This window comes from Rhinopithecus roxellana, chromosome 10 (assembly GCF_007565055.1).
Source record: "Rhinopithecus roxellana isolate Shanxi Qingling chromosome 10, ASM756505v1, whole genome shotgun sequence".
Classification (NCBI taxonomy): domain Eukaryota; kingdom Metazoa; phylum Chordata; class Mammalia; order Primates; family Cercopithecidae; genus Rhinopithecus; species Rhinopithecus roxellana.
In genome coordinates, this window is record NC_044558.1 from 20,842,835 (window position 1) to 20,861,230 (window position 18,396).

General features: G+C 40.0%; 1 protein-coding gene across 2 annotated transcripts in view; it reads left to right on the forward strand.

Annotated features, from left to right (window-relative positions):
- Positions 1–18,396, forward strand: part of APAF1 (apoptotic peptidase activating factor 1) — a 96,466-nt gene that overhangs the window by 4,485 nt on the left and 73,585 nt on the right. For both annotated transcript variants that reach the window (XM_010355937.2, XM_030938523.1), the window contains exons 4-9: positions 461–658; positions 10,351–10,534; positions 13,307–13,419; positions 13,526–13,657; positions 16,998–17,236; positions 17,668–17,835. In XM_010355937.2, the coding sequence (XP_010354239.1) occupies positions 461–658; positions 10,351–10,534; positions 13,307–13,419; positions 13,526–13,657; positions 16,998–17,236; positions 17,668–17,835 (1,034 nt within the window). The remainder of the gene's footprint in view (positions 1–460; positions 659–10,350; positions 10,535–13,306; positions 13,420–13,525; positions 13,658–16,997; positions 17,237–17,667; positions 17,836–18,396) is intronic.

Genomic DNA, 18,396 nt, shown 5'->3' on the forward strand with positions numbered 1-18,396 from the left:
TAATAATATGTCTGCCCTCATTTTTAGAGACAATAAGACAGTTTATAGGCCCTTGTTTATTTTCCAGTTCTATGTGTTTATAGAGTTTATAGGAAAAAATAAGAATCTTTAGAGATATGTGTTCTTGAAAGGTATTCCATAAATGTTCTTCCTTTAACACTTGCCTTCTCACTCTTCAATATGACAGAGACTGAAAAGTCAGGAAATAATAGGGTGAGTAAAGCAGATATAGATAGAAACTTCCATTTTCTTTAGTCATCTTGAAGGGTATATGTTTGCCTTTTTGCTCTCTGTGGTCTGAGAAATCAGAAAATTGAAGTTAATATGCTAGCCTCATTTTCTTACTTCTCTTGGAAATTTTCAGGCTAAGCCTCAGCTTTGCTCTTTGTTTTTTATGGTATTACTTCAGTAATCATTCCAAAGTTCTATTCATTCATGCTTGTTTTGTTTTGGATTTTAGTAAGGACAGTCCTGTGTGAAGGTGGAGTACCACAGAGGCCAGTTGTTTTTGTCACAAGGAAGAAGCTGGTGAATGCAATTCAGCAGAAGCTCTCCAAATTGAAGGGTGAACCAGGATGGGTCACCATACATGGAATGGCAGGCTGTGGAAAGTCTGTATTGGCTGCAGAAGCTGTTAGAGATCATTCCCTCTTAGAAGGTAAGTGTCTTAGTCCGTTTTATAGTCTAGTAAGGTAGATAGACATGTAAAAATATTATGATATATCAATACGTGATAAATTGAATGGTAGAAACAAGTATAAGGTACAGAGTTAGAACAAAGGAAAGATATGTTGACTCTCTAAAGGGAGAGGATGGATAGGACAGGCTTCCTGAATGAGATGACGTTTTAGTGGGAGTTTGGATAAAGAATAAAAATTTGCCAGGCAGTGAAGGTAGGGATGGCAGACTAGAGAAGGTGGGAAGGGTAGTGTGGGTGGTTACTAGGGTGGGGAAGGGCATACTGGGTAAAGAGGGTTTAAGACATATTGATGGGTATACCACTGACCTTAGTGAGCCTGGTAGGTTCTCAGTATATTCATCAGGAATAGTTGTATAGCTCCATCAGCTCTAGGCTGTCCCTGTTTATCAGTGTGTTCTCATTCATCAGTGTGTTCTCTCTGTATGACACTTCTAGAGGAATTCAAAGACAGTTCCCAACTTCTGGTAGTTAATAATTTTTTTTTTTAGTAGGCCAGGCACGGTGGCTCATGCTTGTAATCTCAGCTGAGGCATGGCTCACCTGAGGTCAGGAGTTCAAGACTAGCCTGGGCAACATGGTGAAACCCCATCTGTACCAAAAATACAAAAAAAATCAGCCGGGTGTGGTGGTGAGCACCTGTAATCCCAGCTACTCGGGAGGCTGAGGCAGGAGAATCGCTTAAACCCGGGAGGTGGAGGTTGCAGTCAGCTGAGGTCGCACCACTGCACTCCAGCCTGGGCAACAAGAGCAAGACTCCGTCTCAAAAAAAAAAAAAATTTTTTTTTTTCAGTATGTATAACATGATCTACGGTTAAGACAGTTTAGACAGAATGATTGGAATAAGTAGTAAGCCTCTAAGAGACTTAAAAATATGGAGGCTGGGGTACATCTATGTGTACACATGGCCTCAGTTTAATTTCATAACCTTTGTAAGTGATATTGACTATACTCTTGTCAGAAGCACGCCCAATTCCTAACCCTTGGTTTTTCCCCTCTGTCATTACAGAGAAGTTTCCTGAGACTTAGCTCCTCTCAAGTCTCAGACCCAAGGATTTTTTTAAACCACTACTGCAAAGTTGATCGCTAAGGATATTTCAGGATAAATTTGGCTTAAGTTCCTTTAGTGTGAAGAGATGAGTTTTCCTTTCAATATTATGATGAACTTTCTTTGTATATTTATAATATTCCAATTTATAGGTTTAAAAGAACACTCCCTCTCCCCATTTAAATTGCTCTACATTATTGTGATGAATTTTCAATTCTAGGGATTAAAATTGGCCAACAGTTTATGGAATTAAATACTCAGGAGTCATACTGTATAAATTATTATCTTGGAACAGGTTTTAACCACTTTGAGAAAATCCTAGAGATACTGGCAACTGTCAAGTACATGTGAGCTTAATTCATATTCCTCATGTGCTTTTGTGGGATCTCAAGTTCAGAGGATTGAGTTATTCATATTCCTTAGTTCACGGCTTATTATAGTAGATCTGTACTAGGCTGAGCTTCTCACTGTATTTATTTGTTTATTTCCATTTCAAAATTTCCTTTTCTTATTTCCTTTCCCCTCTCCATGGACAATCCTAATGTATTTAATGTATGTTCTTTGTAAATGTCTGTGTAAAGTATGTGCTCTTGTAAAATGTGTATGTTGTTTATATGCAGGTATTTTAAATTTGCATAGATGTTATGGTATTAATTATTCTGTTTTTTTATCTCCCGTGACACAATGTTTTTAAGATTTATCCTTCTTGCTATGTATACGTGTTATTTGTTACACCTGATTGCCACCAACCCATTTTACTGTCCATTGCCCTAAGTAAATGGATATGTAGATTGTATCCAGCTCTCTGCTGCTGGGTTGAACTTTTATGTGAGTAAGAATTTCTTGGGTATTTGTAGCTAGGAGCAAAATTAGTAATTTTTAATTTATTTTTTTTTTTTTAAAGAGACAGAGTGTCACCCTGTTGCCAGGCTGAGTGCAGTGGCCATATCATAGCTCATTACAGGCTCAAACTCTTAGGCTTAAGTGATCCTCCCACCTTAGTCTCCTGAGTCTACAGGCACATGCCACCATGCCTGGCCAATTGTTTATTTATTTATGAGACAGGGTCTTGCTTTGTCACCCAGGCTGGAGTGCAGTGGCATAATCTTGGCTCCCTGCAACTGCTGCCTTCTGGGCTCAAGTGATCCTCCCACCTCAGCCTCCCGAGTAACTGGGACCACAGGTGCATGCTGACACACCCAGTTAATTTTTGTATTTTTTGTAGAGATGGGGTTTTGTCATGTTACCCAGGCTGGTCTCAAACTCCTGAGCTCAAGAGATTCACCTACCTTGGCCTCCCAAAGTGCTGGAATGACAGGTGTAAGCCACCATGCTTGGCGTGTTTTTTTTTTTTTTTTTTTTTTTTTTTTTTTGGTTGAGACAGAGTCTCGCTCTGTCGCCCAGGCTGGAGTGCAGTGGCCGGATCTCAGCTCACTGCAAGCTCCGCCTCCCGGGTTTACACCATTCTCCTGCCTCAGCCTCCCAAGTAGCTGGGACTACAGGCACCCGCCACTTCGCCCGGCTAGTTTTTTGTATTTTTTTAGTAGAGACGGGGTTTCACTGTGTTAGCCAGGATGGTCTCGATCTCCTGACCTCATAATCCGCCCATCTCGGCCTCCCAAAGTGCTGGGATTACAGGCTTGAGCCACCGCGCCCAGCCAACTTGGCGTGTTTTAAAAAATTTTTTGTAGAGACGGTCTTGCTATCTTGCCCAGGCTGGTCTCAAACTCCTGGGCTCAAGTGATGCTCCCGCCTTGGCCTCCCGAAGTGCTAGGGTTACAGGTGTGAGCTACCATGCCCAGCCAAAATTACTAAATGATAGGATATATAAATATCAAATTTGATTCTCCTCCAGTCTGTACCTTTCCCCCAGACGAGTATGGGGACTCCTATAACCTCACTTCTGCAGTGACACTTGGTATGATCCAGCTTTATAATTTTTGCCTGGCAAACTTCTATAAAGTTGTATCTTTTACTTTGCATTTCTCTGGTAACTCAAGTTTGAACATTTCTTCATAAGCTTGTTGTTAGCCTTTTGAGTTTCTTTTTTTGTGGATTTTGTTTATATTGTCTATTTTCCATTGGGATTTCCATTTTTTTCTTTTTGCTTTTTAGAAGTTTCTTATATATTCTAGAAATTAGACTTTGTTGGTTTTAGACTTTATTTTATTTTTTTTTGAGACCGAGTTTCGCTCCTGTTGTCCGGCTGGAGTGCCATGGCGCGATCTCGGCTCACCACAATCTCTGCCTCCCAGGTTCAAGCGATTGTCCTGCCTCAGCCTCCTGAGTAGCTGGGATTACAGGCACCCATCACCACACCTGGCTAACTTTGTATTTTTGGTAGAGACGGGGTTTCTCCATGTTGGTCAGGCTGGTCTTGAACTCCCGACTTGAGGTGATCCCCCTGCCTCGGCCTCCCAAAGTGCTGAGATTACAGGCGTGAGCCACTGCGCTCAGCTGGTTTTAGACTTTTAAATACCTCATTTTAATTTGCCATGTGATTAATTTTTTTCTTGGGTGTTCTCAGTAGAAGAGAACTTCGATGCAGTCAAACTAATCAAATTTTTTTTTTGTCTTCTGATTTGTATTTCCTGAGTTTTGTTCATATAGTCCTATTACAGTCTTATTATTCATATTTTGCTCTTTATTCTCATATTTAGCTCTTTATTCTCTGGAGTCTGCCTTTGTATGTTCACTAGTGCAAGAGTAGGTGCTTTCCCAAAGATAAATTTTAATCTCTGGAGTTCACTTCCATTCTCAAATACAGGAACATTGGATTTTTGACATTTAATTGTATTACAAAACATTTTCTTTTAAAATTACAGATAGTGTAAGAGTTCTAAATTTGATTAAAATTGTAGTTCTTGTGGAAATGTCATCTTTGGGTGGTGATTGGGATAAATTAAAGAATATTAAGTTTTTAACTTTCAGCTGGGTGTGGTAGCTCATGCCTGTAATCCCAGCACTTTGGGAGGCCGAGGCAGACAGATCATTTGAAGTCAGGAGTTCGAGACGAGCCTGGCCAACATGGTGAAACCCCGTCTCTACTAAAAATACAAAAATTTGCTGGGCGTGGTGGCGCTTGCCTATAATCCCAGCTACTTGGGAGGCTGAGGCATGAGAATCGCTTGAACCTAGGAGGCAGAGGTTGCAGTGAGCCAAGATTGCACCACTGCCCTCCAGCCTGGGTGACAGAGTGAGATGCCATCTCAAAACAAACAAACAAACAAACTATATATATATATATAGTTTTAAACTATTTGTGCCTGTACAGTTTTGAGTAACCCAGTTGTCTTTTGAAATTTCAACTTATTTGTAGGGAGATAGTGAAGAACAGATGTATTTTTAAATACAGTAATGACATTTTACATTACTGTATTTTATGTTGGTTTTTAATCATGGATGCTTTCTTCATAGACTCTGTTCCTGTATGTTTCTGTCCTTTCCAAGATTTCTTTGTGTTATTAGATTATGAATTGCTACCAGGATAAGCCTCCTGTGAAAGTATTGTGGAGTTTTCCCTGAATAAAGGCAACTTTTCTCTGAATTAGTTTCTCTGAATGAATTGTAAATACAGCCTCATGCGAGGCTAAATTGCTCCCTCTTGTGCCCATAGTCAAGATGTTTAGATTCTTTCTGAAATGTGGAATTAATGGTTCAGTTTTTAACCAAATATTATATTGTGGTGGTTAGAGATTTGCATATCAGGTAGTCATTTGGTCTGTTTGCCTTTTTTTTTTTTTTTTTTTTGAGGCGGAGTCTTGCTCTGTCGCCCAGACTGGAGTGCAGTGGCCAGATCTCAGCTCACTGCAAGCTCCGCCTCCCGGGTTTACGCCATTCTCCTGCCTCAGCCTCCCGAGTAGCTGGGACTACAGGCGCCCGCCACCTCGCCCGGCTAGTTTTTGTATTTTTAGTAGAGACGGGGTTTCACCGTGTTAGCCAGGATGGTCTCGATCTCCTGACCTCGTGATCCGCCCGTCTCGGCCTCCCAAAGTGCTGGGATTACAGGCTTGAGCCACCGCGCCCGGCCCTGTTTGCCTTTTTAAATCTGGTAGTGTTTTCTCTTTTCTTGCGTGTGTTTAGATGCCTTAAATTTTTAGTTATAAATTTAGGGAAAAAAGGCCTTTGACCCTAGGTAATAGGTACGTAAATTAAAATGTGAAAGAATTTACTAGGTAGTTACGTCAGGATGCTTTCTTTACCTTTAATCTTGGGATGATCTTTACAAATTTAATTTAATTTAATTTAATTTAATTTAATTTAATTTAATTTTGAGACAGAGTCTCATTGTGACGCCTAGGCTGGGGTGCAATGATCTTGGCTCACTGCAACCTCTGCTCCCAGGTTCAAACAATCCCCCTGCCTCAGCCTCCCAGGTAGCTGGGACTACAGATGTGCACCACCACACCTGTCTAATTTTTGTGTTTTTAGTATAGATGGAGTTTCACCTTGTTGGCCAGGTTGGTTTCGAACACCTGACCCAAGTGATCCCCTCGCCTCAGCCTCCCAAAGTGCTGGGATTACAGGCTTGAGCCGCCGTGCCTGGCCGATTTTTACAAATTTTAGGTAGACAGCACAAATTTGAAAAGAAGGAAACTTAAGGCAACAGATAGTTTACATCTGTATATTTTAAAAGTAGTATTTTCATTTAAAAAGAAGTAAAAGTTCTCCTTACTTGCTCCTTTTTGCTTTCTCCTAAATTCTTAATCTTTTTTTTTTATTTTTATTTTTGAGACAGACTCTCACTTTGTCACCCAGGCTGGAGTGCAGTGGCATGAACCTGGCTCACTGCAGCCTCAACTTCCCAGGCTCAGGTCATCCTCCCACCTCAGCCTCCTGAGTAACTGGGCCACAGGTGCATAGCACCTTGCCTGGCTAATGTTTGTATTTTTTTAGAAACGTGGTTTTACCATGTTGCTCAGGCTGGTCTCGAAATCCGGGCTTATCTGTCTGCCTTGGCTTCCCAAAGTGCTGGGAGCCACCATGCCTGGCTCTAAATTCTAAATCTTACCCTAGAGATAGTCTTGGTTAACAATTCGGAGTAAATTTTTCCAAACTTTATTCTCTGCATTTATGAATATATATACATACAGAGCACAGCTTTAAGTGAAGTCTCAAGGGCTTGCTGTTTCATAACTGTAAACTTACACTGAAGGTCATAACTGTAAACTTACACTGAAGAAGGCCTGAGGGGACCTCAGAATCTTTAGGAGTAAGCAATAGGGCTTGTCTACCTTCTTCTAAGACATTAGCATGATAATCAAACCAGGCTTCACAGCCCTGTCTCTATCTCAGTTACTGTACAGTTCTCTGTCTCCAGTTGTTTGTTATATTTTAGACTTTCATGCAGTCATTATTCAGTACATTGACAAATTCTGATCTAAGTCTTCTCTCATTCCTATGTGTTTCTGCCATACCCTGTAGAACTCCTCCTCTGTGAGCAGGAAACTCTCTTGTATCAACTTCTTAGAATATTCACCTTCTTGACTTATCTGAAACTGGGCAGTTTCCTGAGGATACTGCCTTCTCCATAACCTTCTTAAGTGACATGGCAAGTTTTTTCCTTTATATCCCACATACTTTAGCACCAGGAAATGGGTGGGCATTGTTCTTGCTCTCTGTTGCCTCATCCAGCCCATTAATACTCCCTTCTCCAGCTGAATGCTTTGAGGTTCATGTCTCTAACCTTTCCTATGAATGTAATCACGGTCTTATTCATTGATGATTGGAGTTCTTAGCTTTTAACCTTCCTCTTATGTCCTTTGTCTGTTAGCACTCTTAGTGATTTTGATACCTATGTGGATGAGTCATCCAAAACCTTAGCCTCTTCTTTACTTAACCTCTTTGTCTCCTGTGACTTTTTTTTTTTTTTTAAACTTTTGTGAGACGGAGTCTCGCTCTGTCGCCCAGGCTGGAGTGCAGTGGGGCCATCTCTACTCACTGCAATCTCTGCCTCCCGGGTTTACACCATTCTCTTGCCTCAGCCTCCTGAGTAGCTGGGACTACAGGTGCCTGCCACCACGACCCACTAATTTTTTGTATTTTTAGTAGAGACGGGGTTTCACCATGTTAGCCAGGATGGTCTGGATCTCCTGACCTCGTGATCCTCCTGTCTCAGCCTCCCAAAGTGCTGGGATTACAGGCATGAACCACTGCACCCGGCCTCCTGTGGCCATTTCTTAATTCTTCCCTGATTACAGGCTGGACCCTGATCCTTGTCATTACTAGAACTACAGCACTTTTGAAATCTTGATGTTGAGCATTGTCTTCTACTCTTTACCCACCTCCACCTATTTTATTCTTCAAGTTTATTGCTATAGACTTACCAAGACTTCTCATCCATTGATTCCAGAATATCCTCTCTATTCATATTATCAGTCCTCTCCTAGACTTGAGCCGTCATTGTCCATCATTTTATTGTCCATCATTCAGTTGCTTCTTAGCACATACTCTTGGCTCTTTAGTCCTCTCCTTATCTGGAGCGAAAACCGGTTTTTTTCTCTATGCTGGGAAATGGAGTAGGTATTTGCTCTTCATGGCTTCATCCAGACCTTTGCTTACTTCCTCTTTTCTGGGACTGATCCTTTCCTTGACCTTGTGCAGGTCCAAAGGCTCCACGTCACTTCAAGTTATAAAAAGTCTCATTTCCATAATTAAAATGTCAAGTCCTATTCACTACTGCAGACTTCATTTACATACAAAGTTCAGTTGGGCCTGTCTGAGACTTTGGAAGCCTGCAATGGGATAGTAGGTTAAGGTGGACATTGTGGGTTGTTTCCAGCTTTTTCCTGTTGCAAACAATGCTGCAGTGAATATTCTTGTTGATGCAGAATGGTGTAGAAGTTGAACATTGATGCTTTAAGTTTGAATCTCAGCTTTGCTTTATTAGCTGTGTAACTTTGGGCAAATTACTCAACTTTTCTGTTCTTCAGTTTCCTCATTTTCTTTTTCTTTTTTTTTTTTTTTTTTGAGACGGAGTCTTGTTCTGTCACCCAGGCTGGAGTGTAGTGGTGCGATCTTGGCTCACTGCAAGCTCTGCCTCCCAGGTTCACACCATTCTCCTGCCTCAGCCTCCCGAGAAGCTGGGACTACAGGCGCCCGCCACCATGCCCGGCTAATTTTTTTGTATTTTTAGTAGAGACGGGGTTTCACCGTGTTAGCCAGGATGGTCTCGATCTCCTGACCTCGTGATCCGCCCGCCTCAGCCTCCCAAAGTGCTGAGATTACAGGCGTGAGCCACCGCGCCCGGCTAGTTTTTTCATTTTCAAAATGAAGGTAATAGTGTCTGCTTGATAGTGTGCTATAGTATTAAATGAATGAATATACATAGAACTCTTAGAATAGTGCCCAATAAACATCTGATGTAAATAGATGTTTGTGCATATATGCAAGTATCTCTTTTGGGTGATTAAGTTTTTAAAATAGTGATTTATATTTGTATTTAATTATTTGTGAATACCAGTAAATAAATTGCCCTCTGGTGTAATTTAACTAATTTATCTTTGAGTCTGTTTTTTGCTTTTTTTGGTATGTTTAAGATCACATAAATCTTTATGATTGATGCTACTGGAATGATCTAATGCTACTGTTTACTGTATTTTATACATAGGGACCCCTCTTTTTTATATATGTATATTTATGTGGAGGTGATTAAGTATAGTCTATGAAGACTTAAGATTTTGGCTCCTGATAATACGTAAATAAAAATACATATTTCAAGATGTTTTATGGCTCAGTTAACAATGATGATGATAACAGTAATAATAATCATGGCCATTCCTAGTGCTTACTAGTTCGAAGCTTAATATTGGTAAGTTGCTCTCAGATCTATAACACTAACATCCTGTTTTAATCCTTTATGCTTAACATAGCAATTTCACATATTTTATATCATTAATTTTTCACAGCAACTCTGAAATAGGTGGGCTAGACAGCCTTATTTCAGTATAACAAGTGAGACTGAGGTTAAATGATTTACTAAAGATTGCTTAGCTAGTAAGCAGTGGAGCCAGACTTGAATCTAATTTCCTATTTTAAATCTGTATAAGAAAACCATAATGGGTGAGTTATATGTTCCAGGACATCAGTGTTCTCAATGAGGGGTGATTTTGCACCCCCCCCCAGGTGACATTTGACAATGTTTGGAGACATTTTTGTTTGTCAGTACCAGTACTGGTGAAGGGGAATCCTATTGGCATCTAGTGGATAGAGGCCAAAGAGGCTGTTAAACATCCTATAATGCATAGGACAGTCCCTTACAACAAAGAATTGCCATCCCAAAAAGTCAGGAGTACAAGGTTTAGAAACTGCTGTGCAGTGATCATTGACGACACAGGACAGAGATAATAAAACTTTACTTGGTAAGATTTTCCTGATAAGCCACAAATTTACTCCAAACTTCAGTTTCTTCAAATCTTCAACTTGTCTTAGATTCAGGATATAAAGCCTACACGTATCTTGCATGTAAAATTTATACTCTAAATCAAGAGAGGTCAAAGATATGATGGGACTGAAAATTGGAGTAAATCTGGTGCTTAACAGTAAAACCATTTAAAGGAGGACTCCTGTTGAAAGGCCTGAAGTTCATTATTCTTTCCCTCACTAGATTGTTTCCCAGGGGGAGTGCATTGGGTTTCAGTTGGGAAACAAGACAAATCCGGACTTCTGATGAAACTGCAGAATCTTTGCACACGATTGGATCAAGATGAGAGTTTTTCCCAGAGGCTTCCACTTAATATTGAAGAGGCTAAAGACCGTCTTCGCATTCTGATGCTTCGCAAACACCCAAGGTACTGATGGTCAAATTTAGTTGGTGTGTGAAGTCCCAATAAGACGTAACTACTGACTTCTTGAGAACATCATGCCTTTTTCCTGCTGTCCTAAAAAGAGGGTAAGAGAGAACCATCGCAGCCACGCGTGGTGGCTCATGCCTGTAATCCCAGCACTTTGGGAGGCCAAGGCGGTTGGATCACCTGAAGTCAGGAGTTCAAGACCAGCCAGATTAACATGGTGAAACCCCATCTCTACTAAACATACAAAATTAGCCAGGTATTGGTGGTGCATGCCTGTAATCCCAGCTGCTCGGGAGACTGAGGCAGGAGAATCGCTTGAACTTGGGAGGCAGAGGTTGCAGTGAGCCGTGATCGTGCCATTGCACTCTAGCCTGGGCAATAAGAGTGAAACTGTCAAAAATAAAAAAGAAAGAAAAGAAAAAGAAAGAACCATTGCTTTCTTGCTTTTCTTTCTTGTATTTAAAAAGAAAAAAAAGGGGGCTGCCATTTGACCTAAAACTGCTTTTTCTCTTTGCATCCTATCTACCACATCGTCTCATATGTACGATTGTAGGCTCTCAGGGAATGTCTTAAGTGAGTGAGTTGGTGAGTGCTCTTTGCTAGAAAGTGCAAACTTCTTACTTTGAATCCATTATTTCTAATGAGTTAACACAGAACAAGAGAGAATAAATGCAGGCAACTGATAAATGTCAGGAAAAGGCCAGGCACAGTGGCTCATGCCTGTAGTCACAGCACTTTGGGAGGCCATGGTGGATAGTTTGCTTGAGCCCAGGAGTTCGAGACCAGTGTGGGCAACATGACGAAACCCTGTCTTTCTAAAAAATAGAAAAATTAGTCAGGTGTGGTCGTACACACCTGTGGTCCCAGCTACTCAGGAGACTAAGGTGGGAGGATCACTTGAGCCTGGGAGATCAAGGCTGCAGTGAACCTAGATTGTGCCACTGTATTCCAGCTTGGGTGGCAGAGGAAGACCTTATTTCAATTAAAAAAAGTCAGGAAGGATTTTTAATGGGGCTTTTCTTTTGGATTGTCTTAGTTTCTGGAAATATACATGTAACTATTCTACTTCCATATACTTCAGGAGTGAGTTTGTTTTGTTTGTTCAACAGTTAATTAATTCAGCAAATACTTACCATTATAATTATGTGCCAGGCACTGTTACCAAGTGTTTCATTAGCCAAAAGGGAGACAGCAGTTTAGCTGCTGCTAGTCTTAAGAGTATAACCTTGGATTCAGTCAACAATTTGATTTCTGTCATCTAACAGCCTCTCTTTCATTTGTTCATTTAACCAACATTGAGTGTTGTGCCAGGTTCTGGGCCAAGTGCTGCAAGTATAAAGACAAATAAAGCATTCTTTGGGAATGTTATAGTATATTGAGTGAGAGGTAGTGGCTCTGCACTTTTTAAAAATGCCATAATGCGCCCAAGGATGCAGTCTGTAGCAGTTGCTGAGTATGGTAGTGATTCTCAAGTTGGTGAGGGTATTAATATCAGAATATAGGGTGAGAAGAGTATTTTTGGAAAAAGGCTACTAGGTGATTCTGATGCATACTTGTTATATTTTCTTGGTGCAATCTCTGCTAACTGCAAGCTCTGCCTCCTGGATTCAAGTGATTCTCCTGCCTCAGCCTTCTAAATAGCTGGGACTACAGGTACCTGCCACCACGCCTGGCTAATTTTTTGTATTTTTAGTAGAGATGGGGTTTCACCATGTTAGCCAGGATGGTCTCGATCTCCTGACCTCGTGATCCGCCCACCTTGGCCTCCCAGAGTGCTGGGATTGCAGGCGTGAGCCACCACGCCTAGCCATGCCTAGCCCCTCGTTCTCTTGATATTGATTTATATAGAGGAAATAGGATTGAGATCACTAACCCTTCCCTCTTTAATTGCTCGGTAACTTTACCCTAGTTCTGCTTTCCCTTTTTTGCAAAAATAAAAGTGACTTCTGTTGAGTAAAATAATGTAGCCACTTTCAGATGTGTCAGACTAGCTTATAAAGCCAGGCATATTTTTTTAATCTCTCAGTCTCATTTGGTTTATGCTTTTGTAATTTTTCAACCTATATATGTGCCTAGAGTATTTGTTTGTAATGTACAGCCACAGTGTGTCATTTAGACAGAAATGCTAGTGTATAATTACGCTATCAGGTTTTAGTTATATTTTTTCCCCTCATCTGTTCTAGTGAGTTTAGAAAAGTTTTTGGAGAGACCAATTGGGAATTGACATAGAGGTTCTTAGTTACTATGAATAAACACATTGTTTAAAAAAAAAACACTTGTATGAAAGGTAATATTCTTTTAGCTTGCAACATTTGAAATTGCTAGTTTTATAGGTGAAAAATGGTTACATATCATCATTATTGTATGATGCATTCTAATGCTAACCTGAGCTCAGTTCTAGTTTGGTTTTGGTGCTTAACGACTAAGATGGAAAATCCCGTTACTTGGATAGTAATGGTCCCTTTTTTTTTTTTTTTAAGGCACTCAGTAAGTGGTGGCTGAACCTTTTATGGTAGGATCTGTAATTTTAATATGTTTTGATTTAGGGTTTGAGGAGAAGGAATTCTCTAATTTTTTTTTTCCTTATTTGAATCAGCATATTGAGAAAAGAATATAGCAAAGAGGAAGAATCATTTTCCTAGACCTAGCTATCTATTTGTTTAAAAAAATTTTTAATTTGGTAGATTTTAAAAGACACTGGTGGGATTATCTTTTTAAAAGGAAGCTTAAAGTAAGTGTCATTAGTGATTAATTTTTTTTTTAAATTAGGTCTCTGTTGATCTTGGATGATGTTTGGGACTCTTGGGTGTTGAAAGCTTTTGACAATCAGTGTCAGATTCTTCTTACAACCAGAGACAAGAGTGTTACAGATTCAGTAATGGGTAAGGATTATTCATTAACTTTTTAGTACCTTTATATTTAATTCAATTACATTTAAATATGTGGCATACCAAATTACTTACTTTGTCTTGTGATTTTTGTTTGCAGGTCCTAAATATGTAGTCCCTGTGGAGAGTTCCTTAGGAAAAGAAAAAGGACTTGAAATTTTATCCCTTTTTGTTAATATGAAGAAAGCAGATTTGCCAGAACAAGCTCATAGTATTATAAAAGAATGTAAAGGTATGGTTATTTATTTTGTTTATGAGGAGGTTATAGGGAGTTATATAATTTCCCGTTTGTAAATCAAGCTAATGAATATGATAACTTAGCACATGAACATCCAAAAACTTTTCTGGGAGATTTAGTATTTTAGGTTCTTCTCTGATACCTTAAATGGATACATGATATTATGGTATTTATTTATTCATTAAAATAATATTTACCATCTACCCACAGTGTGTTAGAGACCACATTAGCGAGAGAAGTGAGACACAGATGTGACCTCTGCTGTCAGAGTTAAAAATATAGTGAGAATCAGATTTAAAACTTGATTTTGCTTGGGATTTTATAAAAATAGTATTCTAATTTGGTAAGTAAAAACTGGTGTCTTAATTTGCATTTTTTGTTAGTGAAGTTAAACTTTTTACTTGTTTATTGAATATGTTTTAAGAAATTATCCTTGACTCACTTTTCTTTTTTGATATAAGCATTTTTAACTTATTTCTAAATACTCTAAAAATTGAAACTATTAGCTCTTTGTCATATTTTTACAAGTATTATTTCCCAGTAAAACAATTTTTTAAAGTAAAATTTATATATAGGATCTCGCTATGTTGCCCAGGCTGGTCTTGAACTACTTGCCTCAAATGATCCTCCTACCTTAGCCTCCCAAAGCGCTGGGACTACAGGCATGAGTCACCATGTCCAGCCTGTTTCCCAGTTTTTTGTGTACCTTTTATTTGTTGTATTCTTTTGACATATAGAAGCTTAAAATTTTATACAGTCAAATCTATCAACTCTTAAAATTATTTCTTTCATTGTTGCTATGTTTGGAAATACCTTCTTTTTCTTCTTTTTCTTTTTTTTCCTCTTTTGAGACGGAGTCTCACTCTGTTTTCCAGGCTGGAGTGCAGTGGCGTGATCTTGGCTCACTGCAACTTCTGCCTCCCAGGTTCAAGCAGTTCTTTTGCCTCAGCCTCTCGAGTATCTAGAACTACAGGCATGTGCCACCATGCCCGGCTAATTTTTGTATTTTCAGTAGAGATGAGGTTTTGCCATGTTGGTCAGGCTGGTCTCAAACTCCTGACCTCAGGTGATTGCCCGCCTCGGCCTCCCAAAGTGCTGGGATTATAGGCATGAGCTACCATACCTGGCCACCTTATTTTTCATTCTGCCATCAAATAGAAACACAGTTTTGTTTGTTTATTTATTTATTTTTTGAGACTGAGTCTCACTCTGTCACCCAGACTTCAGTGCAGTGGTGTGATCTCTGCTCACTGCAACCTCTGCTGCCCAGGTTCAAGTGATCCTCCTGCCTCAGCCCCCTAGTACCTGGGATTACAGGCGTGTGCCACTGCACCCAGCTAATTTTTGTAGTTTTAGTAGAGGCGGGGTTTCACCATCGTGGCCAGGGTAGTCTTGAACTTCTGACCTCGTGATCCACCTGCCTCGGCCACCCAAAGTGCTGGGATTACAGCCCTGAGCCACCACACCTGGCCAGTTTTGTTTATTTTTAAAGAAATCTTACACCTAGGAAAAATGCTTGATTTGTAGTTATTACAAAGGGTGATGCATGTCCATTTTGAAAATGTGTGAAACTATAAAGAAAAAATAGAAATTATCCATAATCTGATAATTATTAGCATCATGAGAGTGTTGCCTCCAGTCTTTTAGAACAAAGATTTTAAAAATTCAGATTATGTATACATAGTTTTGGATCTTGCCCTTATTTTTGAAGAGCCAGGGTCTTGCTCTGTCACCCAGGCTGGAGTGCAGTGACAAGATCACAGCTCACTGCAGGCTTGAATGTCTCGTCTTAAGCAATCCTCCTGCCCCAGCCTCCTGAATAGCTGGGACTGCAGATACTCACCACCTACCTGGGTAATTTTTAAATTTTTTTGTAGGGACAGGGTCTCACTATGTTGCCCAGGCAGGTCTCAAACTTCTGCCCTCAAGCAGTCCTCCCGCCTCAATCTCCCAAAGTGCTAAGACTACAGACGCATGTCACCACACCAAGCTGGACCTTACCCTTTTTCTTTTTTTTTCTTTTGAGACGGAGTCTCGCTCTGTTGCCCAGGCTGGAGTACAGTGGTGCGATCTTGGCTCACTGCAAGCTCTGCCTCCCGGGTTCACGCCATTCTCCTGCCTCAGCCTCCCGAGTAGCTGGGACTACAGGTGCCAACCACCATGCCCCGCTAATTTTTTTGTATTTTTAGTAGAGGCGAGGTTTCACCGTGTTAGCCAGGCTGGTCTTGATCTTCTGACTTTGTGATCTGCCTGCCTTAGCCTCCCGAAGTGCTGGAATTACAGGCGTGAGCCAATGCGCCCGACTGACCTTACCCTTTTTATATATCTTGAGCATTTTCCCATGTTGTTAAATATTTTTTTGAAAAAAATTTACCAGTGGCATAATATTGATATATCTTAATTTATTCAACCACTTCTCTATTATTGGACATTGTTTACATTATTTAAGATTTTTTTCACTGTTCTAAGTATGCTGTGATGAATATCCTTAAACTTAATCATTCTTTTTTTTTTTTTTTTTTTTCTTTAAGACAGGCTCTCACACTGTTCCCCAGGCTGGGATGCAGTGGTGCCATCATGGCTCACTGTAGCCTCAACCTCCTGGACTGAAGCAATCCTCCCACCTCAGCCTCCTAAGTAGCTGGCACTATAGGCATGCACCACCACACCTGGCTGATATTTCTAGTTTTTATTTTTAGTAGAGACAAGGTCTCATTATGTTGCTCAGGCTGGCATATATATGTGTGTATATATATACATATATATATATTGTTTTTTGTAACGACATCTTAGCCAGATTTAATCTATGTTATTTTGACTTAATAAAGATAATCAGGAACTTATTAAATTAAATCTTATTTCTAATTTTTTTTTTTTTGGAGACGGAGTCTCGCTCTGCCCCCAGGCTGGAGTGCAGTGGCGCGATCTCCGCTCACTGCAAGCTCCGCCTCCCGGGTTCATGCCATTCTCCTGCCTCAGCCTCCCGAGTAGCTGGGACTACAGGTGCCCGCCGCTACTCCCGGCTAATTTTTTTGTATTTTTAGTAGAGATGGGGTTTCACTGTGTTAGCCAGGATGGTCTGGATCTCCTGACCTCGTGATCCGCCCACCTCGGCCTCCCAAAGTGCTGGGATTATAGGCGTGAGCCACGGCGCCTGGCTATTTCTAATTTTTTTTGGAATAAATATCTAGATGTGAAGTCAAGAGTGATAAATACTCAAGGCTTTTGATAACATGCAGCAGAAATTGTTTCTTAGTAGTGTAAGTAAGTTGATTCTTAGTAGTGACAAAATAGGATGGTATTAGCACAGTGACTTCCTTTTTTTTTTTTTAAGGCTCTCCCCTTGTAGTATCTTTAATTGGTGCACTTTTACGTGATTTTCCCAATCGCTGGGAGTACTACCTCAAACAACTTCAGAATAAGCAGTTTAAGAGAATAAGGAAATCTTCGTCTTATGATTATGAGGCTCTAGATGAAGCCATGTCTATAAGTGTTGAAATGCTCAGAGAAGACATCAAATATTATTACACAGATCTTTCCATCCTTCAGAAGGACGTTAAGGTGCCTACAAAGGTAATGGGATCAATGATCCTTATCATTGGGTATTTATTGCATGTAAGCTTTGATATAGTACTGAGCATGTTGTTACAGAGAACTTTGGAAGGATAAGACTCAGGAGACTGAGGTGGTGGGGAGCTGGGTGTAGAAGTCCCTCTGCTGTTAGCCTCCATGAAGGGCTCTGTGTTGAACTCAGGAGTTAACCTTTTTTTGTGGTTCTAGTGCAGCTGAAGAAGCATCTGACTTCTCTTTCTCTTTTCTATCTTGAGGAGTAGTTGGGTTTCTTCTTAAGAAATGGAGACATTCTTACTCAGGGCTTTAAGATACAGTTTTGTGTGTGTGTGTGTGTTTGTGTGTGTGTGTGTGTGTGTGTGTGTGTGAGATACCTGTCTACAGTCCTGGTCATTGTACTTTTGTGGCATATTAAATACTTACATTATTCCTAGGTGTTATGTATTCTCTGGGACATGGAAACTGAAGAAGTTGAAGACATACTGCAGGAGTTTGTAAATAAGTCTCTTTTATTTTGTGATCGGAATGGAAAGTCGTTTCGTTATTATTTACATGATCTTCAAGTAGATTTTCTTACAGAGAAGAATTGCAGCCAGCTTCAGGTACTTGAATCTTGGTTTACTTTTTTTTTTCTTTTTCCTTTGAAATAATTTTAGATTTATTGAAAAGTTACAAAATAGTAGACAGTTTCTATGCATAAGTCCTTCACCTAACTTCCCCTAGTACTAACATTTTATATAACCATAGTACAGTTGTTAAAGCCAGAAAATTAACATTGATACAATACTGTTCGCTAATCTACATGTTCTTTTTGTGGTCCAGGCCAATTTAGGATCCCGTATTGCATGTGATTGTCTTGTTTCCCTATTTGTCATTTTTTCAGTCTCCTCAAATCTGTGAAAATTTATCAGTCTTTATCTTTCGTGGCCTTGTCACTTTTGAAGAGTACTGGCTAGTAATTTTGTACAGTATACCCAAATTTGGTTTTGTCTGATGTTTTCTCCTGACTACATTGAAGTTACACATATTTGGCAAGAATACCAGTGATGTTGTATCTTTCTCAGTGGCATCATATGCTGAGAGTACTTGGTGGGTTTTTTTTTTTTTTTTTTTTTGAGACAGAGTCTTGCTCTGTCGCCCAGGCTGGAGTGCAGTGGCCGGAT